General features: G+C 46.3%; 1 protein-coding gene across 2 annotated transcripts in view; it reads right to left on the reverse strand.

Moving 5' to 3' along the window:
• The window catches only part of kcnip4a (potassium voltage-gated channel interacting protein 4a), a 969,743-nt gene that overhangs the window by 605,923 nt on the left and 336,985 nt on the right, over positions 1–26,835 (reverse strand). Inside the window, exon 1 of one of the 2 annotated variants that reach the window (XM_072496484.1) lies at positions 15,570–15,983. The exons of the other annotated variant lie outside the window; for it this stretch is intronic. Within the exon in view, the coding sequence (XP_072352585.1) occupies positions 15,570–15,669 (100 nt within the window). The 5' untranslated portion in view covers positions 15,670–15,983. Of the gene's footprint in view, positions 1–15,569; positions 15,984–26,835 lie in introns of those variants that run through there. 2 annotated transcript variants of the gene reach the window in all.

A 26,835-nucleotide genomic window follows, 5' to 3' on the forward strand; every position in this document is an offset into this window, starting at 1 on the left:
TGTCTGTTATTTACCCTCTTGTGGTCATCTGCGGTGTTATTGAGTTTGAGTTTTTGTTCTTGGCTGTTTAAGACAGGTGGAAATAATTTCTTCCATAAAGCAAGTAATGCCTGGCCACAAGGCTGATTACAATTCTTAAATGATCTTGATGAAGTCTTTGAAGAATATCAAACCAAAGTGCTGTCGCTATGACTATTTTCTTGTTGAAGACTAGTAAGTCATCAATGATTGTGATGTGCTTGCATTGTTCAAAGTACAGCCATAGTATCAGATCAGTGGCCATCCTTCCAGTCAATATTATTGGACTTGAAGGCGTTCTTCATCCCGCTGCTGGGTTTGTTTTAGTTCCTTAACTTGTTTTGCAATAGCTGGTAAGTGCTGAGTGATTAAAAATGTATATGCTTCAACCTCCTCGATGAAGTGTCAATCCTCTTGTTTGGTTCCTTCTGACGGTATTCGTCAAAAATCTGAGACTTACCTTTCACATACTCGGTTATGATGCATATCTCATCTATCTAGTCTGACCTGCTGCATTCTGGGTGGCCTCTTTGCAATTTATTTCATGTTCGGAAGGATGACATGTGGCTTATGCTCTGTTTTGAGTTTGAAGCACAGTCCCATAGCAGCCTGAAATTTCTTTGCATGCCCACATGCTGCCGATTGTGGGGCATATTTTTTCTGTTTCTGTTGGTGACCTAGTGCTGTAGTAGGTTGCTCTATGCTTGCCGTCTCTCTGCACATGAAATAAAACACATGAAATAAAACAACCCCAGACCTGTAGACACTGCACCTGCTACTACTGAAATCGATAATTCTGGCTCTTAATCAGCAAATATTTCAGAAGAGATTAAAATTTATTTAACCTTTTGAAGACATTTTGCTGGCCTATATTCCAGTATCACTGTTGACCCTGTCTTAACAGCTGTCTCAAGACCTCCTTAAAGTCTGCTAAATTTGGTAGGAACCTGTCAAGTTAGTCAGCCATTCCAAGGGATCTTTGAAGCTCAGTTATGTTCCTGGATTTTGAAATTTGCGGATTGGTTTTGCTTTTTGTGGATCAGCTCTGATTCCAGTGTATTGTACAATGTGATCTAGAAACCGATTCTAGGTTTAACAAATTCACATTTTTCATTCAGTGTTAGGCCTGCATCCTGTAAGACTCACAGGACTGCTTTGATTCTGTGATCATGCTCTTCCCTTGAGGGGCCGTGCAAAAGTATGTTGTCCATATGGCATGTCACGCCTTCCATGCCTTCTAGAGCGTGAAATGTTGTTTTCTGCAAACTTTCTGGAGCAGACACTTTTAAAGAGAAATCTACTGAAGCAATAACGACCAAATAGCATTAGAAATGTGGTCAGCAATCTGGATTCTTTGTTCACAGGCTACTAAAAATCCACTGATTGCATCCAATTTGGTAAATAACTTAAGTTTGGCTAATTTAGCAAAGTTCTCATTCACTGAGGCCATCTGGTGGATCTCATGTTTCACTGATTTTTTAGTTGAGTTAAATCCACACAGATTCTGTTTGGCTTTGGGACTGTAACCATCCTGAACGCCATTTTGTTGGCATGGTGACCAGTGAGAGTTCCCCTTGCTGCTGTATCTTTTCAATTTCACCCTTGACTTTGTCCAAGAATGGGTGAGGGACTTTCCTTGATTTGTAGAAAATTGGTTAGCCTCCTTAGCATCTGTCCTTAACTTCCCTCAGCTGATAAAAAAAAAAATTGGAAATTACTTTCAAACTGTACTGTTGCAGTTCTCAGCAGCAGCTTCATCCACTTTATAGATTAATTTCAGTTTTAAGCAGATCATAGAATCATAGAATTTACAGTGCAGAAGGAGGCCATTCGGTCCATCGAGTCTGCACCAGCCCTTTGGAAAAAGCATCCTACTTTAGCCCACGCCTCCACCCTATCCCCATAACCCAGAAACCCCACCTAACCTTTTTGGACACTAAGGGCAATTTATCATGGCCAATCCATCTAACCTGCACATCTTTGGACTGTGGGAGGAAACCGGAGCACCCGGAGGAAACCCATGCACACATAGGGAGAACATGCAGACTCCGCACAGACCGTGACCCAAGCCGGGAATCGAACCTGGGAACCTGGAACTGTGAAGCAACTGTGCTAACCACTGTGCTACCATGTTGACTTTCTGCTTAGTAGAGAGCACTCTTGATTTTAAATGACATAGAGAGGTTTGAAGATTTCTCTGTCTTTATATTCAGCTTTGCCATGAGTTGGACTTTAACGTATGAAGCTTTTTACACTTTTAAGATTGCCCCATCAGGACTTTTTAATTTAATATATGAGGGTTGCAACATAATCTGTTTGAGCCATTTGACGTCATCTCATAAAATAGAAAGCCCCACTCCTGTGTCTAGTGGTATAGACATCAACTTTGAGTATAATATTCTGATACGTGTTTTCTGTATGTTTTACCTGCCCAGGAAGGTTAGTTCCTTTGCTCGTGGCTCTTCCATTTCTTGAATGAAACGCTATCTTAAGATTTTCTTCCTCTTTTGACTTTTGTTTTTGAAGTGACCTACTTTTCCACAGTTGTGGCACTCTGCTCCTATGTGGTTGGTGTACTTTGCTCATTTTGGCAGACATCAGCACACTCTCTTTCTCCCTCTGTTACAACCTACAAACTGAATGGTCTCACTCGATCTTCTCTATGGGACCTCTTCTTCTTGCTATCACATTGTCTGCGGTAGATCCTACTGCTTCTTGCTATCACATTGTCTGCGGTAGATCCTACTGCATAAAGGTGTGTACTGACCTGGTGAACAAATGCCTGATTCTGATTCCTGAGTTACATTTCCCTTGTAATTTGCGCTACTTTTACTAGCATTAATTCCTCTATTGTCTGCAAGATCTAATCTCGGACTCAGACAGATTCTGTCACGAGTAGATCGCTCTTTAAGATTCTATTATTGCATTTCCCTGCCAGCCTATCAAGATTATTGATGAATAAGTCCATGCTTACCACCTATTCCTTTCTTTCTTTTATTAAATTTAGCCCTCTATTATTAAATTCGGACAGATATTGGAATAAGAGTAGAAAGTTTGCCAAGGCTGCTTCGCAGGAAGTTGAATCATCATCAACCCCCATCTTGCTATCATGTCATCTGCGATAGATCCTACTGCATACAGTTGTGTACTGACCTGGTATTTTTGATCATTTTGTGTGTTGCTGAAACAATGCTGTATCTTGTGAACCTCCTTCTCCAGTTCTCCTAGTTGTGGGCCTATTGTCAGCCTTCTGCGCTCTGAAACGGTTCTAGGAGTGGTAGTGTGGATCCTATAGAATTATTCTGTTTCTGTGCTGCTGTTTGCTGCTTCGGGTCTGTTCTCACTGTTATCTGGTCTGCGGGTTTGTATCTCAGCTCGTATCTGCTGCTCCCATGATGTTCTTCGATGATCTCTTTTCTTGACAGCCCTGTATCCTCTGAAGGCTTGCTAGCTCTTTTACTAGCTGCCAACAGTTTTGTTGTGTAGTTGGGGTCTAGATGTGGGTTCTGGGTTTGTCTACTTTCCCAAAGTATGCTGCCTGTGTCTGCAGTCTGCAAAGACCATGACTCTTTATTTACAGTAAGTATTTGCACATCTGGACCTCTACACAACGTTGGAGCTTCTTCTCAGCTACATGATCTGATATCATTATTACATCGCATCATGTATGCTGCTGATGTTAACCCTTTACTCTATGCTAGGCTTTATAAATAGCGGCAGAGAGCAGAAAAGCAAGTAAATTAATATGAACCTGTGTTAAAAAAGCTGGCGCAACCTCATCTCGAGTATTGTGTCCAATTCTGGGTGTCTCCCTTTAGGGAGGATGTAAAGACTTTAGAGTGGGTGCAGGAAAGGTTTATGAGAAAGGTTCCAGAGATGAGAAACTTAATTGGATAGATTGACAAAGTGAGATGGTTCTCCTTAGAGCAGGTTGAGAGCGGATTTGATAATGGGGTTCAAAACCATGACAGGTCCACAGAACAAAGAGGGAGAAATTGATCCCTTTGGCAGTATTGTTAGCTGGAGGATACAGATTTAAAATGATTGGCAAATGAACCAGAGGCGGAATGCAATTTTTCTTTTTACGTTGCAAGTGGCTCGGATCTGGAATGCACCACTTTAGACTGTGGTGGAGGCAGACAGCTTCATGGCTTTCAGAAGAGAATTAGATTGTGATCTGAAGAGGAAAGATTTGCAAGGCTAAAGGAAAACTTGGGGGAGTGTAATTTCGGAGTTGCCCTTTCAGAGAGCTGGCATGGACATGATGGGCTGAATGGCCTCTTTCTGTTCAGTAACCATTCTGTGATTCTATGATAATACAACAATTTTCAACCCTGGCTGCATTCATCTCCACACTTCGGAAATGCAGCTCAAAAGAAGTGAAGCTGCCACTCAGAGAAGCCTGTCCCATACATGCAGCGACACAGCAGTAGCAAGAGAATACATTTCACTGGGCAGAGGACAAGCAATTTACTTAATAAGTGCAGGTCAATTCCAGGACCATTTATAAATAGAAAAATTATGAGAAATTGCTAATTCATTTGCTTTCTTAACACGTTTTAGTTACAGGGTTGTTAAAAGGATTCCAAAACCCCGAAGGAAACAGATGCGTGGATATTAAGGTTTTATCAGCAAGATCTTTCATATTAACACCAGAAAGCAACCTTCGCAGCACAGCAAAGGCAGCTAAGCAGACCTAAAGGACAAGCATTTTGTACTCAATAAGCAGATCTGATTTTAGCAAGGAGGGCAAGCTAAGGTTACATCTTAACAATATCAGCTTTACTTTTTGGAACGAGCAGCTTTTGCTGAAAATGATTTGTAAGTTTTTTTTTAATGTTGATGGAAAATGGAGCTGAAATTTAGCACATTCAGTATAACCGGAGGTAGTTTAAAACAATGCTACCTGCAGCAACCAAATTGCAAAACATCTATGAAGCTAAAAAGAAAAAACTCATGCAGTTATATAGCACTTTTTGTGACCATAACATGTCGAAAAGAATCTTACAGCCAATTACTTTTGAAACTGTGTAATGATGGAAAAGCAGCAGCCAATTTGTGCACAGCAAGGTTCACAAACAGCCTTGAGATAATGGCAAGATAATGCAGAGTTATCAAGATCTACCTGACTTCCCTGGGAGCAGGTTGTTATGTTTGTCATTGAATAATACTTGCACGTAGTGGCTCTTGCACGCGGTCAAACACATTGAGCATGTGCCATCCGAATGTGACGCAAGGATTCTAAATTTGGACAACAGCTTTCATTGTCCACTCTTAAAAGAAATGTGAAACAGGAAGAGGGGTCCGAAAGGAAGTATCAGCCTGGATTTTAAGTTCCATTCTCTTGTGTGGAACTTGAACAAATGACCCGCTGACTATGAAACAAGGATGCTAACATGGAGGTAAAGCTGACAGCCAGATAATATACAGAATTCATATTTATGAATCCTGCAACACCTCCTGACTCTCCGAAGCCTGTCCACCGTTTACAAGGCACAAGTCAGGAGTGTAATGGAATACTCTCGAATTGACTGGATGACTGCAACTCGAAAAACACTGAAGAAGCTCAATGCCATCCAGGACAAAGCCACCCTCTTGATTGGCACCCCATCTACAAGTATTCACACCCTCCACCGCCAATGCACAGTGGCAGCCGTATGTAACATCTACAAGATGCACTGCAGGAACTCACCAAGTTCTTCAGGCAGTACCTTCCAAATCCACAACCACTACCATCCAGAAGGACAAGAGCAGCAACCTCAGTAACTGGAAGTTCCCCTCCAAATTACTCACCATCCTAACTTGGAAATATTTCATCATTCCTTCACTGTTGCTGGGTCAAAATTCTTGGAACTCTCTCCTTAATAGCACAGTGGATGTACCTGGACTGCAGCGGTTCAAGACGACAGCTCACCACCACCTTCTCGAGGGCAACTAGGGATGGGCACCAATTGCTGGCCAAGCCTGCGAAGCCCACATCCGTACAAAATGAATACTAAAAAAAATTAGGTATGATCTATAAATGTATTTTCTTTAACATTTCATTGAAGGCATTTTCAAATAGATTCATAACAAAGAACCACAAAAGACAATCGCGGCAACAATAAACACCCCCCCCGCACACACATCCCCCAACAAACACCCTCCGCTCTCCCTGCTGCCACCCCAGCACCCGCCCCCCCCTTTTCTAGTTTTTCACCCAAACCTCCCAGCCCAAAAATAAAAAAAAGACCCCCCCCCCCCATGCTGACGACTCAATACTCCTTAGAGCAATCAATGAACATCTTCCACCTCAAGGTGAACCCCTCCTCCTCACCTCGAATGGCAAACTTGGGGCGGAATTCTCTGATGATGTGGCTATGTCCCCACGCCCGCGAGAAAACGGGCACAAATCACTCTGGACTTTCCTGGAGAAAGTCCAGAGTGATTCTGCATTTTGAAGGGGGCTAACAGGGCCCCGGAGTGCTCCTCGCAGCTCCCCCTGCTGATAAGGGGCCCTGCACTTCCGGCCGCGGGTCCGCACAACATGGCAAACCCACACAGCGGGCCGGCCCCAACAACATAGGCCCGCCCTAGATTGCACGCACCCGTCGATCAGTGGCCGCCGATCGTGAGCCTGGCCGTCCTGGAGGCTCCCCCCTGCTGACGGATCCCCCCCGTCCCCCACCAGGGGTGGAACCATGAGTGAACCACGCCGGCGGGAACTCGGCCAGTTGTCGGAGAAGAATCGCCGCAGCGCCTCTTTCAATGTCCCCCGACCGGCGCCGCACCAGCCGCACACGATTGGCAGCGATTCTCTGGTCCCCGGAGAATCACGGGAAGTCATCGGACCCGATTGCGGGTCTGATGCCCCATTCTCTGCCACCGCGCCGAGCGCGATTGCGGCGCGGAGGCTCGGAGAATCCCGCCCTTGATCTTCCCCAAATGCAAACACTCTGCCAAATTGCTCTGACTTACCCCTGCCCTCGGTGCCTCGGAGTCCGTCTTTGGACTTTAAGGGAGGCAAAGGTCAACATGTCGGCTTCTCTCCCTAACTGTACTCCCGGATCCTCCGACACTCCAAATATCACCACCTCCGGACTCTGGACAACCTTTACTCCCAAAACCTTCGACATTACGTCCGCAAATCCCGTCCAAAATCCCCTCAACCTCAGACATGCTCAAACATATGGACATGATTTGCCCCCCCCCCCCCCCCCCCCCGCACACCGTCCACACCTATCCCCTGAAAAAATACGACTCATCCTGGACACCGTCATGTGGGCCCTGAGTACCACTTTAAACTGGATGAGACGTGGTCTTTCACACAACAAGAAAGCATTAATCCTACACAAATCCTACACTCCATACTCCAGCCCCCAGCGCCCCATGCAACCCCTCCTCCCACTTACACCTAACCTCCTCCACGGAGCACTCTCTCTCTTCAACAGCTCCCCATAAAAATCCGCAAACTTGCCCTCCCGTATTTCCTCCTCGGACAGGAGTTTATCCGAGAGCACCGGGGATGGTAGCCTTGGAAACGACGGCACCTCCTTCCTCATGAAGTCCCTAAACTGCAGATATCTGAACCCATTCCCCCTCAGCAACTGGTACGCCCCATGCAGCTCCTCCACGTCTGCAAACATCTCTCCAACAAACAAATCCTTAAAATATTCAATTCCCATCCATCTTCCGCCGCCACCCCCACAGAACCTTGCACCCAACCCTCCCGGTGCAAAACTATGATTGTCGCAAATCAGTGCCCACACGGACATACCTTCCATTCCAAAGTGCTGTTGACACTGGTTCCACACCCTCAGTGCTGATACCGCCACCGGGCTCGTGGAGCACCTTACCGGCGAGTATGGAAAGGGCGCCAACAACAGTTATCTCAAACTGGTAAACTAATCCCCTTGCACAAGGCCACCTCCATCCGCTCCTCCACTGCCCATTTCCTAACCATTGCAATGTTTGCTGCCCAATCATAGTTTAGCAAGCTCAGCAACTCTACACACGATCCCCCCCCCCATTCGATCCCTCACCAAGAACACCCTCCTAACCCATGGAATTTTCCCCACCCATGTGAACCTCAAAATCATCCCATTAACCTTCCTAAAAAAGGACTTGAGCACAAAAACCGGGAGGTTCTGAGACACAAACAAAACTAAGGATTAACCACTTAAGGACAGTGGGGGGAATCTGTGTGTTGAGCCAGAGGAAATGGGCGAGGTACTAAATGAATACTTTGCATCAGTCTTCACTAAAGAAAGGGACTTTGTGGAAGTTGATTCTTGGGTAGGGTGTGTGCATAGTCTGGATCATGTCAATATTGAAAAGGAGGCGGTGTTGGGCCTTTTAAAAGATATTAAGGTAGATAAGTCTCCTGGGCAGATGGGATTTATCCCAGAATACGTAGGGAAGCAAGGGAGGAAATTGCTGGGGCCTTGACTGACATCTTTGTATCCTCATTGGCTACAGGTGAGATCCCAGAGGACTGGAGAATAGCTAACATGGTACCACTGTTTAAGAAAGGTAGCAGGGACAATCCTGGAAATTATAGGCCGGTGAGCCTCACGTCGGTAGTAGGTAAATTATTGGAGAGAATTCTCAGGGACAGGATTTATACCCATTTGGAAACAAATGGACTCATAAGCGATAGACAGCATGGTTCTGTGAAGGGGAGGTCGTGCCTCACTAACTAGATCGCGTTTTTTGGGGAGGTGACAAAGATGATCAATGAGGGGAGGGCGGTGGATGTTGTTTACATGGGCTTCAGTAAAGCCTTTGACAAGGTGCCTCATGGCAGACTGGTACAAAAGGTGAAGTCACACGGGATCAGAGGTGAGATGGATACAGAACTGGCTTGGTCACAGATGGCAAAGGGTAGCAGTAGAAGGGTGTAACTAGTGGTGTTCCACAATGATCGGTGGTGGGGCCTCTGTTGTCTGTTGTGTACATAAATGATTTGGAGGAAAATGTAGCCGATCTGATTAGTAAGTTCACGGATGACACCAAGGTTGGTGGAGTGGCAGATAGTGTTGAGGATTGTTAGAAGATACAGCAGGACATAGATAGGTTGGAGACTTGACAGAGAAATGGCAAACGGAGTTTAATCCAGACAAATGTGAGGTAATGCATTTTGGTAGGTCTAACATAATGGGGAAATACACCGTAAATGGTGCATTCCTACTCTCTCTGTGCATATTCATCTCCTTTTGGCATCCAGAATGGGTCCAGTTAGCCTATATTGAAAGGGAAAAGACACAAAGGCAGCGACACAATAGTTAACCCACGTTCCCCCCTCACATCCAGTAATTAACCTCCCCTCTCCTCCGCAATTAACTCCCTCTATCCCCTCAGACAGTGGTTACCCTCTTGTCTTCCCCACACACTAATTCCGGCCTGGCAAGATAAAGAAGAAGAGACAAATGGGGCTAGATACTCTGTTTGGGATATTAATGTTCTCCCACCGGAGTGGAATTGCCCCAGTTTTATGATCCCCTTCGGGTCATAAAGCATGATGCAATTCAATGTTCCACGCCATGCGAATTTAGGCATGCATGGAATACGGGGGACTCACAGGAACGGACCATCATCTGGACTGGGCAGCCTGACAGTGAAGTCCCACAGCTGGCCACCTGCATTCGCTCCCCACACCACAATTCGGCCCAGACCCCCACCGCAGAGCAGCCCCCCACCCCCGGAGTTCCTGGGTGCCCCCCACCCTCAAGTATGGGATGACCTGACCGCCCCCCCCCCCCCCGTGATTCTGTAATAGGATGACCCCCCCAGGGACCCATTTAGTAGGGAGACCCCCCAGAGATCCTTTAATAGGGGACTCCTAAGGAACCCCCTTCCTAAAGGAATCCCTTCCACAGGTGACCCCCAACACACAGACGCCCCCCCCCCCCCCCCCCCAACACACACCTCCCAAAGAAAAGGGATCCTGTCTGGAAGATCGAGAGCAGTCCAGATAGGGGCATTGGAAGTATTGTAGCTGTAACATTTACCTTGCAGCTCCGTATGTCCATTCCTGGGAGGAGAGCAGCTGTGACCTGCATTTGGTTCCCACAGATCCATTAGCTGCAAGCCATTCATAGCTTTCAAATTTTGGCAGCATTTACAAACCATCTGCAACTTTAGTCTATTCATATGTTCCCTTCACAGTTCAGTGGCCTAAATGGTGAAATCCTAATGTTTGTAAACATTGACCACATCAAAATGAGGTAAGTGCAGTGAAATCACACACATGGGTGATTGGAATGTACTTACATCTGGTTGATGTTGTCAATGTTTACAAACATTGGGGTTTAACCACTTTGGCCACTGAACCATGAAGGATATGAATGGGTAAAAGTTGCAGATGATTTGTAGAAGCTGTCAATCAAAAACCACTACTCAAAAGATTTGAATGGCTTGCAGCAAATGGCTCTGTGGGAACCAGACAGAGGTTAATGTTGCTCTCCTTTGAGGGATGCACACTTGGCACTGCAAGGTCAATATTACAGCTGTAATGCTTCCAACTATCCTGGTCTCGACTGCTCTGTAGCTTCCAGATAGGAGTGCCTTTTCTTTGGGACAGGGGGTCTGTGAGGGGGGAGGGTGTCTGTGTATGGTGTGGTTGTGTGTGGAGGGGATTCCTTTAGGCAGGGCGTCCCTTTGGGGGGATCCACCTATTACAGGGATCCCTGGGGGTCCCCTTATTATAGGGGTCCCAGCAGGGGGTCCCCCCATTATAGGGGTGCCTGTTATAGAGGCCTCTGTGTGTGGGGAGGGGGGGGGGGGGAGGTCTCCCTATTACTGAGATCCCTGGGAAGAGGGTGTGGGCAGGGAATTGGTAGAGGAGGTGTAGGACGGCAGTCCATTGTTGGGGGCAGGGGTTGCCCTTGGATGGTCTTTACCAGTGTGGCCCTGGTACGGTGGTTCTTGAGTGGGCTAAGCGGGCAATGATTTCCCCAAGGCCCACCGCGAGCTCACACGTCAGAGCCACACTGATGAAAACTACAAATCACCCACGGCCACGGGATTCCCGGGCGCGGGGACCAGAGAATCATGGGAGGGCGGGTACTCTGCCCGCTAAACAGATGCAAATGAGTCATTAAGACCATTTACATTTATTTACATCCTCCCCGCCAGCACGCATTGTGGACCTCGTTCAGGCCGGCAGCGGGGGCTCGGAGCATCAAGTTCGGGTCGGCGACTGCTGCTGATCCCGAATTTCCCTCGATGCCTGATTCTACGTCCCATTGGCGAACCCATTCTGGGCGTCCCGGGATGGAGAATCCCACCCATGGTGTCCCAAGGAGATTTGGTACTCCCTTGTCTAAAAAGGGACACAGAACAAATGTTAAAAATACTGGACCATCCCATACAATGTCTCACCCTGGTTGTGGCTTCTGGTTAGGCTAGTCACTGCCAGATAAAAATGGATTGGGTGTGTGTATCTTGTGAAACCCGACAAATGTTTTCCTGGAAATATGAATTGGGGTCCTACGGCTGATGCAGACCCTGATTTCCATACTTAAACTGCCTTATCGGCAAAATATAGGAAGACCTGAAAATTCAATCAAGTGGTCCTCAGGCATCAATGAGGATCTGAGGTGACCATCTATATTTTTCTGATGAGTAAATGGCAACTAACAGATGAACAAACCCCTCCCCCATTTTGAATTGTATTTATGTTTTTGAGGCAAGATCTATTCATGTAGTCTTGCGCCAGAATTCTATGATGGACGGCAAGAGAGAGATTGTGTTTCCTTTACGTCACAGCTGATATCTGCTGGAATTCTGCAAGTGAGGTTGCCACATCGTGCCGGAACTGGGGTGAGACATGGACAGTAGATCCCGGGAGATGCCTCCCCTGGGATTCCCGACGGCCGTTACACCTCTCTAAATCTAACAATGGTCAGGAGCAGTTTCACATGACTAAGTGAGTTTAAGAACCCACTTATCCTTGCTGCTGTCAGATCTAATGGCCACCTGGCATCTATCAGCCTCACTGCGGAGACTCCAGCCGGGCACTGTTCAGTACTGGTCCCCACAGATGGGAACCAGGTAGAAGGGTTTCTGGGGAGGTCTCACAGGCAATCGGTGGCCCACGGGTGGTCGGCCTCCGGGGAGGGTGGCACCCCAGCACTGCTAGTGCCAGTCTTGCACCTTTGCACTGTCTGCCTGGTACCCTGGCAGTGGCACCTGGGCACCCTTGCAATACCACCTGGATGCCAGCCTAGCAGACAGGGTGCCCAGATAGCACTGTGAAGCTGGCAGGGGCACTGCCAAGTTGTCAGGCTGAGTGCCAAGGTGCTATGCTGGCATTTTGCCCACCCCGGGGTTTGGGCTTGAGGGCGCACTGCCTGTGTGAGGTGGAATATGTAGGGGCTCCGAGCACCCCCCAACAAGTGAGTTGGGGTGTGGGGGAGGAGGCTGGGGTGTGCGTCAGAGTGTCAAGCCATTTAAAAATGGCTTCCCAATCTCATCCTGCTCTGCTCGCCGGAGCTCTTCAGTGCAGGAAATGATGCTGAGTGCGGCCTCGGGGGTTAAAAAAGAGTACGTCAGGTACCGGGAACGAGCCCGCTAATCCCGCTCAGAACGGATTCTATTTTTTTTTAGTTAGATCACACCAAATGTGACTAAATATCCAGTTATCCAAACACATCTATTTCAAAAATTCTTGATTAAAAATATCCTGTAAGAAACAGATGGTTGGATTAAAGATCACTACTGCATGTTTTCATAAGGAAAGCTGCAAGTTTCCTGCAAGGCTTGCTGCAGGAATTCATGCCCTACTATTAAACAAGCATGATGGAAACTGCAGTATCAAGCTGGGAAACATTTTGGTGCTAAATGATGTTGATCTGTGAGGAAGCAGCAGTCTACCTTTTGTACCTGTACCTGTGGTTAAGGAGGAACTCTCACCATGAAAAAAAAGGATTTGGCAACTTTTGTAATCTGAGGGTGGAAAGCAACCATAAGAGCTAGACGTATGATGCTGATGTTTTAATGATGTGTTGATATTAATTAAATAATTACCTTGTGTGCTTGTATACAAATGAAGACAAGGTTTGTGAGCATTTTTCATGGAGAGCATGCCTCTTTAAAATTACAGGAAGTTTCCCTAATCTTTGACTACACTGGTTACTAATATAAAAATGTGAACTTGTTACATTTGTCCTAGATCCCAAGTTGAATAATGAAGTAAAATTCAGTTTCAATCCTGTGCTGCATCCTTAAACTATATAAGTATTTTTCACCTTTTAAAAAATGATTGCCATAGTAAATGGTGCCAAATTTTATCTTTTGAGATTATTTTCTTTCTGAAAATGTAAATCTATTCCATTGTAGAAACATCAATACTATAATGAAGTCCAAATATATACATCAGATGAATGCATTCATTATTAAATGGTTCAAATGTTATTCATTGAAACTCATTCTCCATATATTTTCATTTAAATATTTCTCCATCCACATTTTCAATAAACAAATTTGATTTTTGACGATCACATTTGCAATGCCAACAGGCACACAGATTGTGTGAAGAAATTGTAATTATTAATTCAATGTTTCAGCTGGGCTGAAGTGACATATTTGAAAAAGAAGTCAAAAGGAATGATGCTGTGCCATGAACATTCCACATTTTCAGCTGGGTTTTTTTTATAAACAGACTTGCTGTTTGAAAAGGAAATTGCCATAAAATAAAAACAGCACTATGAATGTTTGCATTGCAACTGTTTTTTGTTTTGAGCATAGAAATATTTTTGTTTCTGAAAAGGTTTTGGTGTCATTCAGAGTATGATCACAACTGCCAAAAAGGAACGGAACAGCTCCAGAATTATGTGATAACATACCAAAATAGAAATAAAATTGCATTAATGTCTAACTATTATGCATTCCAGCCCTACATTCAAGATTTAGAGCGCAATCTTTTAACTTGCAGGGCATAGTCAAAGCGGCTTTATTTAACATCTGTCAGTATTTCAATGTGGCTTGTTAAATCTAGGGATGTGTAACAAATAATGTCCAAGTGGATGGGTGAAATTAACCTCTGTAAACGTTCTAGCTTTGCTTTTCAGTCTATAAGCTGGGTCTCATTTCACAATCTGACGAAGTTTGGTGACACAGCAGAACAATTGTTATAGACTGTTACTGGCATAATGTGGAAATTAAGAATTTTCAACCCTGCATTCTGTCCTAATACAATGGTCTGAGCAGGCTCTCCATGCACATATAAGTTTTAGCTCTGTTCTCTAGCTGGTGAATACCAGGAAACAGAAAGAGAAATTATCATTATTGCAACAAAACAAAGAAAAGGTGCCAAACATGATTGAAACAAGGTCATGTGTTTTCCCCAAACAGACAACCTCCCTGTCCAGAAATATTCAGCTGAGATTAAGCTGTTTCCTATTGGGTGATTTGGAACCTACTTCAAACTATCAAATTAATTATACACACCAGGTGACTAATGAATAATATCATAACGATTAAACAAGTCAATACATTACAGCTTAATTTGCTGAAAGAAAATCAAATAAATATTTATTTGAATTCACATAAATTTTGCTATCTTTGTACATGATTATTTTGCCTTTTTTTCAAATTGGTTCAAGTTTTGTAAGCACTTCATGAGAGCTACAGTGAGCAATGTAAATATTTTAATAAAAAATAGATTAAATAGTTTAAACGCTATTTATCTGTTGACATTTTATTTAGCTTACTTTACCTGATTAACATTAAGGCGACATTAATCATTCACAGTACAGACTGCACAGAGACTTTAAACAAGATACGTTCGCAATGGTGTTTAAAACCATATATATGTTTTTATACAATTCGCACATCTGGACAATAATTTTCCATACAATAACACATCAAACTGGAATATGGCTAAAGTGTAATATCTAAAATAATAACCAACACAGGGAAGAGATTAAAAAAATTAAGAGTGCCTCATTTTCTTATCAAGTAGCAGAAAAATTGTAAAGTTTAATAACAATAACGATTCATTACTGAGTATGATATTTAAATTTTCAATTTTACTGATGCACAGTCCATGATAACTGGAATGCAACAAAAAACTTCAGAGACAGACTTGAAGGAAGTTACAGCTTGTTAAATGTTTTGCACGCTCGTTCCATAACAACAACATAACCTTTTATCAATTCTATATAGATTAATCTCTATCTTGTCAATATTTGAAGTTTGTTTTCAAATAAGCAATTAGCAGCTGAGAGACGGATGACACAAACCCTATTTTTTAACACAGCCGACTGCTTCAGTGCATATGTCAGCTTCAACAAAACAAAACTGTGATTCGTAAGGCATATTGATTTTGTTATTTTCCTTCAAGAACATACCAAGCAAAGTATTCCACAAATACGAAGCAAATAAGTTATCTCAGTTAATTTTTCATAGTACTGAATATCATGACAAAGCTCAGTGATCTAACATGAAGCACTAACCTTGAAATTTCAAGGAATTAAATCCTCTCAAATGACAGCCACAATTTCCCTCTAAAGTTTACTTCAACATCGTTTCACATAAATATACCATATCTGAGATAAGTTGTCCCTTACCTTCAACAGTTGCTTCCAGCAGACCAAACTGTTCCAACACTTTAACAAATAATACAATCACTACCAAAACTGCAATCATCTCAAGCCCTTCCAAGTTCATGGTGATCAGGTCATTGTCTCACCGGTGCTGCCGAGAAATGTGTTTTTATTTTTCAACTGGGCTCTGTTTGTAAGGCCATCAAACTCTGTTAAAGCTACAGTTCAGACAGTGAACACATCCTGTATATACCAAGACAGGCCAGGAGTGGCAGATAACTCAGGCCTGTCAGGATTAGCCACTCTCTTGTTATCTCTGTTACACAGAATAAGGACTGTGCATGAACAAACACATGGATCACCTAAAGATTTAGGAGGTCACCCACTAAAGCACCCTAGAAGGACTGTGAATCAGGTGTGAAAGCTAGGATTCTGGAGTTTCAAATCTTTTTTATGCCAATGCTGCTGGGTGGTATTGTTGTGAATGATCGGTTGCCTTGGTAACAGGAAAGAGCAATTGAGTGTGGATTCACATTGGATGCCGAGTGAAAATAAGACCCTGAGTATCCAAAGAAAAGTGAGCTGAAGCATAGTGTCATGACAGAACTGTGCTTAATGCATTTATGACCCATTGATTGTGAGGTTTGCATTACAGTACTTTCAAACAGATTTTTTGCAGCTGAAGCTTACTTTGCTGGAATTGTTCTTTATTTCTATCCATGTGAAAGCCTGTTGAATGTCCCCGTGTCCAGGTTTTGAAAGGTAAATGCACCACACGTTACTGCCAAATGATTTATTAATTCTAAATTATGTTTGCACTGCTATTTAATCATTTGGGTTTAATAAAGGTTTGCTGTGTTTACCTTTTGAAACTGGCTGCATTAGCATCAGACAGATGTTGTGCAGAGACAGGAATGATTAATGCCAATTGCACATTTTAGCTCCAGGAAGCAGAATATTTATAATGGCATCAGTGCATTTGAAATCATTCAATGTGATGAGTAGTGGAAGTCAAACTAATGCAATGTGCAAAGATCAGGAGAACCAGCAGGGCAAAAGCTGGATAGACAGAAATCGTACCATGGACAGAGGCAAGGGAAATAACTTTAACAACAGACAGCATATGCAGCCACCTGCTCCTTACAGCGTGTCAATCGATAATAAGAGATGTAAAGATTGCAACCTTGAATCACATTAAAATTATTTTATATCGTGTTATTTTCTCATTAAAAGCAGGCTCCGAATATTTGAAGCCAAACTGGAACAATTATACATGTCTCTTTGAAGTGATAATATTGTTCAATATAATTTTCAGTGCAAGACTTTAAGGCTATTCATTCTGTTTTCATTTATTCCACTAAACTGTGAGGTAGAAAGTCATTCATAATTTCTCTTTGCGAATATTCACTGAAAACCATATTTGTGCTGCAGCTTCAATTATGCCAAAAATTGTATTTAAAATAGATCGGATTTCAGATTACGTCCTTTTGAAGATTCATTAGTGTTCATTATCATGCAACTTTTCGAGTAGACTACCTTTCTATTTTGTTCTGCTTGCATATACAAGTACAAATATTCAAAAATATCGATGAAAATTAAAGATATTTTGATTCTTTTTGTGAGAATTATAGAAAATCCTGAAGAAGTAAAATCTTTAAAACACAAATGGGGACTGACAGGGGGGGCATATTCCAATTTCATTGTTGGCAGTATTTGATATGAGGGGAGAGTGGGCTTTTTACTTTGAAAGGAAGGGTCGTCCGGAGGTGCTCACTTGGCCCATAGACTGAAAATTGAGATGGTACATTGACCAGGGATTTGTTGGGGACCTAAGAGGATGGCCTCAGTGCTGGAAGTGTAAAACATTAAAAAATAAAACTCATAATTTGCCTTTGGAGATCTGGGTCACAATCCAGTTCTGCTGCCTTTGAAACCAGAGAAGAGGAAGAATCTGGCACTTGGTAATCCCAGTTGCTGGCCCCAGCACCATTCCCTCTCATGCCTCTGATCTTGTAAAGGGGTGACCAGATGCTCAGCATTACAAAGTGCATAGAATTTCCAACATGAGGCTGAGACCAAGATACAGGTATCTGGACCCTTGCCTAGTTTCCTCTAAACTCCATTTAAGTTTTGATGAGAACATATTGGAAGATGTTCAGCATCACTTATGTTACTTTGATTTTCTGTCTTTTGGATCATTGAATCATACAGCATGAAAACTGGCCTTATGGCCTGAGTGTTTTTCTCCATATTAAGGGACTCATCTTCATCTCATGATCGCTTCCCATCTGTTTTACTATCAATTTTTAAGAGCAACTGCCTGCTTCTGTTTTTAAGTAAGCAACCATTTAAAGCATAGAATTCCATAATGTCAACAACCGCATCTTCAAATAATTTCCATTGTCTGTCTCCTCTTTTTGTTGTTATAGATAATTTGTTCTATCTTGTTAGCATATCACCAACAAGTCTATCTTGATGTTCATTAGCCCTTCATAATCTTGACGACCCCTATCGGGCCCTCCATATTTTCTTAGTTCTGTTGAATATATTCCTTTTTTCTTCATCTTTCCAGTTAAGGGGCAATTTAGCCTGGCCAATCCACCTACCCTGCACATCTTTTAGTTGTGGGGGTGAGACTCGCACAGACACGGGGAGAATGTGCAAACTCCACGCCAACAGTGACCTGGGACCGAGATTGAACCTGGGTCCTTGGCTCTGTGAGGCAGCAGTGCTAATCACTGCTCCACCGTGCCACCCTCTATTGAATATATTCCTAACTACTCATGTCTCACTGCAGAACTGAAACTGCTCAACTGGTAACATGCTAATGATCAATGGTGCAAATTTTCCATTTTCTTTTATATCCTTTCTATAATAGGTTCCCCAAAGGTGTATACAATTATCAAACTGTAGCTGAATTAAAGTATTGGACATGTTTAACAATAATTCCTTGCCTTTTTTGTATTGCATGGCTTTAGATAAAACAATAAGAATTTCATTTCATTTTTAAAGTCTTTTAAAGATGCCGGGGGCGATTCTCCAAAATGGAGACCAAGTGTTCGCGCCGTCGTGAACGCCGTCGCATTTCACGATGGCGCGAAATGGGCACAGAGACGACCGATTCTGGCCCCCATAGGGGGCCACTACAGCGCTGGAGCAGTTCATGCCACTCCAGCCTCCCTTCCCACCGCCAAATGGGCGCTGCACCAACCCGCGCATGCGCAGTTGGGCCGCGCCAATTGCGCATGCGTGGGGGACTTCTTCAGCGCACTGGCCCCGACTCAACATGGTGTCGGGGTTCAGGGGCCTGCTGCGCAACAAAGTAGGCCCGGGGGGGTGAGGCCGGCTCGCCGATCGGTGGGCCCTGATCGCAGGCCAGTCCCCATCAGAGGCCACCCCGGTGAAGGAGTGCTTTTCCCTGCCCCACAGGCCGACCCCAGACCCTTCGCGCAGAGTTCCCGCCGGCAGCGACCAGGGGTGAACGGCGCCGATGGGACTCTGCCGTATCTGTGTGGCTGCTCGACCCATGCGGGCCGGAGAATCGGCGGCCCCGCCGATTCCAGCGGCCGGCGCCACATCAAACGCGCCGGCACAAATGGCACCAATTCCCCGCACCTCGGAGAATCCCGCGCCGGCATCGGGGCGTCATGGCACGGTTGCGGTGATTCTCGGGCCCGGCGCGGGGCTCGGAGAATCGCGCCCGCCCTATCTAAGGAGCTGTGCTTCTTCACACCATTGTCTCTCTCTGCTCCTCTTCTCCATTTATGGTCTTATGGTATATTTCCTTCCCACTCACAACCTTGAAAACCCAGAAGGACAAGGGTGGCAGATGCGTGAGAACTCCACTACCAGCAGGTTCCTTGCCAAGTCACTCACCGTCCTGACGAGGAACTATGGCCATGATTTTCCGGGGCTGCTAGCCTCAGACGGCATTTCCAATGGGCTGTCGAATCAGGCGTGAGTGCCAAAATGAAATTCTCGTCGGGCGTTAAACCCATTGCAAGTTTCACCTGGTCTGATCAAGCTCCTAGCCAGAGCAGGCAAGAAGCTGATTACAGCTCACCTACATGAATTTTAAAATAATTAACGTGTTTGAGGCTGGATGCTCCGGCCTCTGGTCTGTCCCTGCCCCCCTCCCTCCCAGCTGGAATCCGTAAGCACCAATCTTTCCTGGTCCTGACAAGTGGGGACCAGGTGTCTTGGATCCGAAGGGGGGGCAAAATGGTGAGTACACTCTCTACACTAGGGTGCTAAGGAGGTCCTTCAGAGGAGGTGGGGGGGGGGTCAGAGGGGCTCGGGATGGGCTTGGGAGGCTCAGGTTGGGGGCCTTTCCCAGGTAGGGGTCATATGGCAGGTCTTCCTTTTGCTAGAAAGTCAATAAGAAATTAAACTATCATCAATCTAAGCACTGGAAATGGCAATGGCAAACCTAGCCCAGTTGACCCTGCAAATTGCTCTTTATTAAACATCTGGGGGCTTGTGCCAAAGTTGGGAGAGCTGTCTCACATACTAGTCAAACAACAGCCTGGCGACTTCTGGTGGCGGCTATGAGGGAGTAGGTCGCACATTTCCGTCGGAAATGTCCCGTTTCGGTCGGACTTTTGGACCTTTTCCCCCGACTTCTTTGCGCTTTTGAGCGCGGAACTGGAAAGCAATAGTACTCAGCCACAGGACCCATACAGAATTGTATGGACCTAAGAAGCCGGAGGGACCGTAACTAGCAGAAGAAGTGGTCGAGTAAGGGCACAGTGGAGGCTGTGAGAGAGACCAGCATGGCTGGTGTTCAGAGCAAGGCGCTGACAGCCCAGCCCACAATGGAGCAGCTACTGCAGACTATGCAGGAGGGCTTTTTGGTTCTGAAGCGTGACAACTTGGAGCCGCTACAGAAGTCGATTGACCGGATGGGAAAAAGGCTGGATGATCAGGCTGAGAAGCTCCAGCAGTTGGAGAAGTCAGTGGAGGAGCAGGCTGACTTTCAAACGGTGGCAGATATGGAGATTCGGAGGCTGAGGGACCAGCAAAAAATGCTTCTGGAAAGGCTGGAGGACCTGGACAACAGATCTCGGCGGCAGGACACGAGAATCGTGGGCCTGCCGGAGGGGGCAGAGGGGCTAGACGCTGCTGCATATGTGGAGGGTATGTTCCAGAAGTTGCTGGGGAAGGAGGTGTTCCAGCGTCCGCCGGTGGTGGACAGGGCACACCGAGTGCAGGTGAGGCAGCCACGATGAGGGGGTCCCCCACAAGCGATGGCGGTACGCTTTCACAGGTACCTGGACAAGGAACGGGTGCTGCAATGGGCAAAGAGCACACAAAGCTGTATTTGGGACAATACCACCCTCCATATGTACCAGGATTTGAGCGCTGAGGTGGCCAGGAGGAGGGGAGGCTACAGGCAGGTGAAGGAGATACTGTATAAAAACAAGGTGAAATTCGGGCTGCTTTTTCCGGCGCGACTGTGGGTGACGTATAAAGGTCAGCACCACTATTTCGAGGAACCCGAAGAGGCGATGGATTTCGTTAAGAAGCAAGGGCTGGCCCTGAGCTGAGGACGTTTGGACTCATGTTGGGGCTTTTAAGTATATGTGGTGTCTCTCCCGGTTTGAAAAGTGCCTGCATGTTTGGGTTCGTTTTTGTCGTTTCTTTTTTCGACCTTTTTAGGGAGTTGGAAGGTGGTAGGGATGTGGTATTTTTTTTGCGTGGTTTACCTGAATGTTTCCTGTTTGGGCTCTTTGATTAGTTGGAGTTTGGCTGGGGGGAAAATAATAAAGAAAACAGTTAAAAGGGTTGGGTTAAAATGGATGCTTCAAGGGGACTTTGTGCAATTTTTTTCTGTGTCTGTTTGGGAAGGACTGAGAGTGCCTGTTATTTCTTATCTCATTTTTTCTTGTTTAACTTGAATTGTGTTATTGTGGGGGTTGTTTATGACTTGTATAGAGTGTTTGCTTAAGTAGGGCTGATCTGGGGAAGTGGTATGGATGGGTCGGGGGAGGGGTGATTGGGAACAATGGGTGGGAGACGCGCTGGTGCCAAGGCTGGAAGGCCCAGGCTAGCTGAGTGCAGCTAGTCAACGGTAGCCGAGGTGGGGTGTGTGCATATAGTTCAAGGTGTTAGGTGATACGATGGTGTTGCTAGGGGGGGGGAGTCGTTCTGCTGATGGGGATGGAAACTGGGCATGGCAACAGTGAGGAGGTCATGGGTAGAGCCGGTCAGGAGGCGGGCCAGATGAAGCACGACACATGGCTCGGGGGCTGGCCAAGGAAAGGGGATGGCTGATCGGCAATGGGGGGGGGGGCGAAGTGCCCCCCCAACCAGGCTGATCACCTGGAATGTTAGAGGGTTAAACGGGCCAGTGAAGAGGGCACGTGTGTTTGCACATCTGCAGGTTCTGAAGGCGGACATAATCTTGCTGCAGGAGACACACCTGAAAGTGACAGACCAGGTTAGGTTAAGGAAGGGCTGGATTAGTCAGGTCTTTCATTCGGGGCTTGATTCTAAGACAAGGGGGGTTGCGATCCTGATTAATAAAAGGGTACAATTTGAGGTGGAGGGCACAGTCGTGGATGGGGGTGGTAGGTTCATTATGGTGAGGGGTAAGCTCGAAGGGGTAAGAGTAGTCCTGGTCAGTGTGTATGCCCCTAATTGGGACAATGTGGATTTTATTAGGAGGATGCTAGGGAAGATTCCCGACTTGGACTCGCGTAAGCTGATCATGGGCGGGGACTTTAATACAGTCCTGGACCCGAGCCTGGACCGGTCATGCTCAGGAACGGGCAGGTTGCCAGCGATGACAAAGGAACTGAGAGGGTTCATGGAGCAAACGGGTGAATAGATCCATGGAGATTTAGCCGGCCGACGGCGAGGGTGTTCTCATACTACTCCCACATCCACAAGGTGTATTCCCGAATTGACTACTTTGTTGTGAGTAGGGACCTGCTGGCCGGAATGGTGGGGGCAGAATATTTGGCAATTGCCATATCGGACCATGCTCCGCACTGGGTAGACCTGCAGTTTTGTAAGGACAGCTTTCAGCGCCCACCATGGAGGCTAGAAGTTGGACTACTCGCGGACGAGGCGGTGTGTGAGAGGCTGAGGAAATGCATGCAGAATTAACTGCAGGTGAACGATACAGGAGAAGTCTCAGCAGCGGTGCTCTGGGAGGTACTGAAGACAGTGGTGAGAGGAGAGCTGATTTCAATCTGGGCATACAGGGACAGGACAGATAGGGAGACACGGACCGACTGATTAAGGAAATTCTACAGACTGACAGGAGTTACGCGGAATCCCCGAGGCCAGAGTTACTCAGGAAACGACAGAGGCTGCAGGCCGAATTTGGGGTGCTGACTACAAGCAAGGCTGTAGAGCAGCTTAGAAAGGTAAAAGGCACGATTTATGAGCATGGGGAGAAGGCCAGTAGAATGCTTGCGCAACAACTAAGGAAGAGGGAAGCGGCTAGGGAAATAGGGAGGGTAGTGGATGGGGAAGGTAATCTAGTGGGTGACCCAGCAGGGCTGAACAAGGTCTTTCGGGACTTTTATAGGAAGCTGTACACTTCGGAACCACCCGGGGACGGGGGAGGATGAGGCAATTCCTGGACGGACTGACCTTCCCAAGAGTGGGGAGGGGGTTGGTGGATGGACTGGAGGCCCTGGTCAGGATTGAAGAGGTATTGGGGGGCCTGAAGGTCATGCAGTCGGGTAAAGCCCCGGGGCCGGATGGGTATCCGGTGGAGTTTTACAAAATATTTGCCGGGATATGGGGCCGGTGCTGGTCAGGGTCTTTAACGAGGCAAGAGACAGAGGGAGTTTACCCCCGACGATGTCACAGGCCACCATCACGCTCATTCTGAAACGGGATAAGGACCCGAAGGCCTGTGGATCTCGTTGATCAACGTAGACGCCAAGTTACTGGCCAAGATTTTGGCGACCAGCATTGAGGATGGTGTACCGGATGTAATTGTGGGGAACCAAACCGGGTGTGTAAAGGGAAGGCAGCTGGTGGCCAACCAAAGAAGGCTGCTCAACGTGATTATGACGCCCCCAGAGACTAGTGAGGTAGAGGTAGTGGTAGCCATGGATGCTGAAAAGGCTTTTGACCGCGTCGAGTGGGGCTGGACAACCCTGAGGGAATTTGGCCTGTTCTCCGGATACAAACTGAACATGGCTAAGAGCGAGTTGTTTGTAATTCAGGCTAATGGGGGAGACTTTAGCTCGGGAATCTGTACATTGGAGTGAGACTAGCTGTGTCGCTCTAATATGCAGATTTGCCAAAAGGTGACTCCACCCACAATTCCCATCCATTTCCTGTATCTCTCTACCAAACTTCAGCAACTATTACTGGGGGGCAAACATAGCGATGATAAGGAAATGGATGGTGGGTGTGGGGTCGGTTTGGGAGCGGATGGAGGCTGCTTCGTGCAGGAGCACTAGCTTAGCAGCCCTAGTCACGGCACCTCTGCCGCTTCCGCCGGCACGGTACTCCACCAGCCCGATAGTGATGGCGGCTCTTCGGATCTGGGGCCAGTGAAGGAGGCATGCAGGGGAGGTAAGAGCATCGGCATGGGCCCCAATCTGTGGCAACCACCCATTTGCCCCTGGGAACATGGACGGGGGGTATCGACTGTGGAGGAGGGCGGGGATTGGGAGGATGGGGGATCTGTTCCTGGAAGGGAGCTTTCTGAGCATGAGAGCACTGGAGGAGAAGTTTGGGCTGGCGAGAGGGAATGACTTTAGATACTTGCAGGTGCGGGATTTTGTATGCAGACTGGTGCTGGACGGCCGGCTAACCATGTACACATGTTCTGGTCGTGCCCTAAACTCAGGGGGTATTGGCAGGAATTTGCAGATGTCATGTCCCGGGTATTGAAAACTGGGGTGGTAATGAGTCCTGAGGTGGCAATCTTTGGTGTTTCGGAGGACCCGGGAGTCCAGGAAGAGAGGGAGGCCGATGTTCTGGCCTTTGCTTCCCTGGTAGCCCGGCGACGAATACTGTTAGCATGGAGGGACCCAAAGCCCCCGAGGGCTGAGGTATGGCTATCGGACATGGCGAGCTTTCTTGGCCTAGAGAAGGTCAAGTTCGCCTTGAGAGGTTCGCTACTAGGGTTCACCCGAAGGTGGCAGCCATTTATTTATTTACTTCTTCGCAGAGGAGTAAGCGTCAGCAGGGGTGGGGGGGGTGGGGGTGCTAGGGTAGAGTAGGGGGATATTGAGGCAGGTCCGTGCGTGAACAGAGCCGTGGTTTGCACGATGTTTAATTTGTGTCTTGACGGTTTTTTTTGTACTGTACAATGGCACTTTTTCTCTATGCCTAAAATACCTCAATAAAATTGTTTGTTAAAAAAAACAAAAAACAACAGCCTGGCATAGTCATACTCGTCATGATATTCAAACATACATCATAACACATACATAATGATAGACAGACCAGTGCTCTGAGGTACAGACGAACCAACACGGTTGCGATTGGTACAACGCAGTTTTATTCCATCTAACTATTTATAGATCAGGCTTGGTACTCAGCACGTTGTGACTGTGTGAGTGTCTTGCTATGAGGTCCTGGCCCTGTGCTGTCTCCAGATGGACTGCCCAGGAAGTGTTGTGTTTCTTGTCTTATACTGTGTCTGCTCTTGTCTGTGATTGGCTGTTGTGTTGTGTGTGCTAATTGGTCCGTTGGTCTGTCTATCATTATGTATGTGTTATGATGTATGTTTGACTATCATGACAATACTCACAGAATTATACCTTACAGGCAATGTCCCAGGTACCACCATCACCATTTCTGGGTATGTCCTGTCCCATGGGAGCTGCCTTGGGAGTCCTCAACATGGATTTTGGACCCCAAAAAGTCCCATGGCATCATGTCAAACATGGGCAAAGAAACTTCCTACCGGCTGATTATGACCTACCACCACCAGCCACACACCCGTATTCCCTACCCCCACCATCCCTCCAGGTCAAACATCACTTGGAGGAAGCACTAAGGGTGGTAAGGGTGCAGAATATACTCTGGGTGGATGACTTCAGTCTCCTTGACCCAACAATGGCTTGGTAGTACCACCACAAATTGAACTGACTGACTCCTACAAGACATAACTGCTAGACTGGGTCTGCGGCAAGTGGCGAGGGAACTAACAAAATGGCAAAGCATGCTTCACCTCATGCTCACTAACCCGCCTGCCACAAATGCATCTGCCCAAGACAATATCATAGATTATCATAGAATTTACAGTGCAGAAGGAGGCCATTCGGCCCATCGAGTCTGCACCGGCTCTTGGAAAGAGCAGCCTACCCAAACACACACCTCCACTCTATCCCCATAACCTAGTAACCCCACCCAACACTAAGGGCAATTTTGGACACTAAGGGCAATTTATCATGGCCAACCCACCTAACCTGCACAACTTTGGACTGTGGGAGGAAACCGGAGCACCCGGAGAAAACCCACGCACACACGGGGAGGATGTGCAGACTCCGCACAGACAGTGACCCAAGCCGGAATCGAACCTGGGACCCTGGAGCTGTGAATATCAGTTCAGAGTGATCACCGCACAGTCCTTATGGAGACAAAGTCCTTCTTCACTACCGCCATGCTAAATGGGATAGATTTTCAACAGATCTAGCAACTCAAGACTGGGAATCCGTGAGGCGCTGTGGGCACCAGCAGCAGAAGATCTATACCCAACCGCAATCTGCAACATCATGGTCTGGCATCTCCCCCACTCTACCATTATCACCAAGCCAGGGGTTCAACCCTGGATCAATGAAGTGTGCAGGAGGGCATGCCAGGAACAACACCAGGCATACCTAAATGTGAGGTGTCAACCTGCAGAAGCTCCAACACAGGGCTATTTGCATGCCAAACAACATAAGCAGAAAGCTATAGACAGAGCTAAGCAATTCCCCAACCAATAGATCAGATCGAAGCTCTGCAGTCCTGTCACATCCAGTTGTGAATGGCTGTGGATAATTAAACAACTTACTGAAGGAGGAAGTTCCACAAATATCTTTCTTCTTAATGATGGGGGAAGCCCAGCACATCAGTACAAAAGATAAGGCTGAAGCATTTGCAACAATTATCAACCATAAGTGCCGAGTGGATGATCCAGCACCACAGGTCCCAGTCTTCAGGCAATTTGATTCACTCCACATGATAGCAAGAAACTGGACACTAAAAAGGCTATAGGTTCTGACCATATTTCGGCTATAATACTGAAGACTTGTGCTCCAGCACTTGCTGCCTCCTTAACCAAGCTGTTCCAGTACAGCTACAACACAGGCATCTTTTGGACAATGGG

This window comes from Scyliorhinus torazame, chromosome 3 (genome assembly GCF_047496885.1).
Source record: "Scyliorhinus torazame isolate Kashiwa2021f chromosome 3, sScyTor2.1, whole genome shotgun sequence".
NCBI lineage: Eukaryota > Metazoa > Chordata > Chondrichthyes > Carcharhiniformes > Scyliorhinidae > Scyliorhinus > Scyliorhinus torazame.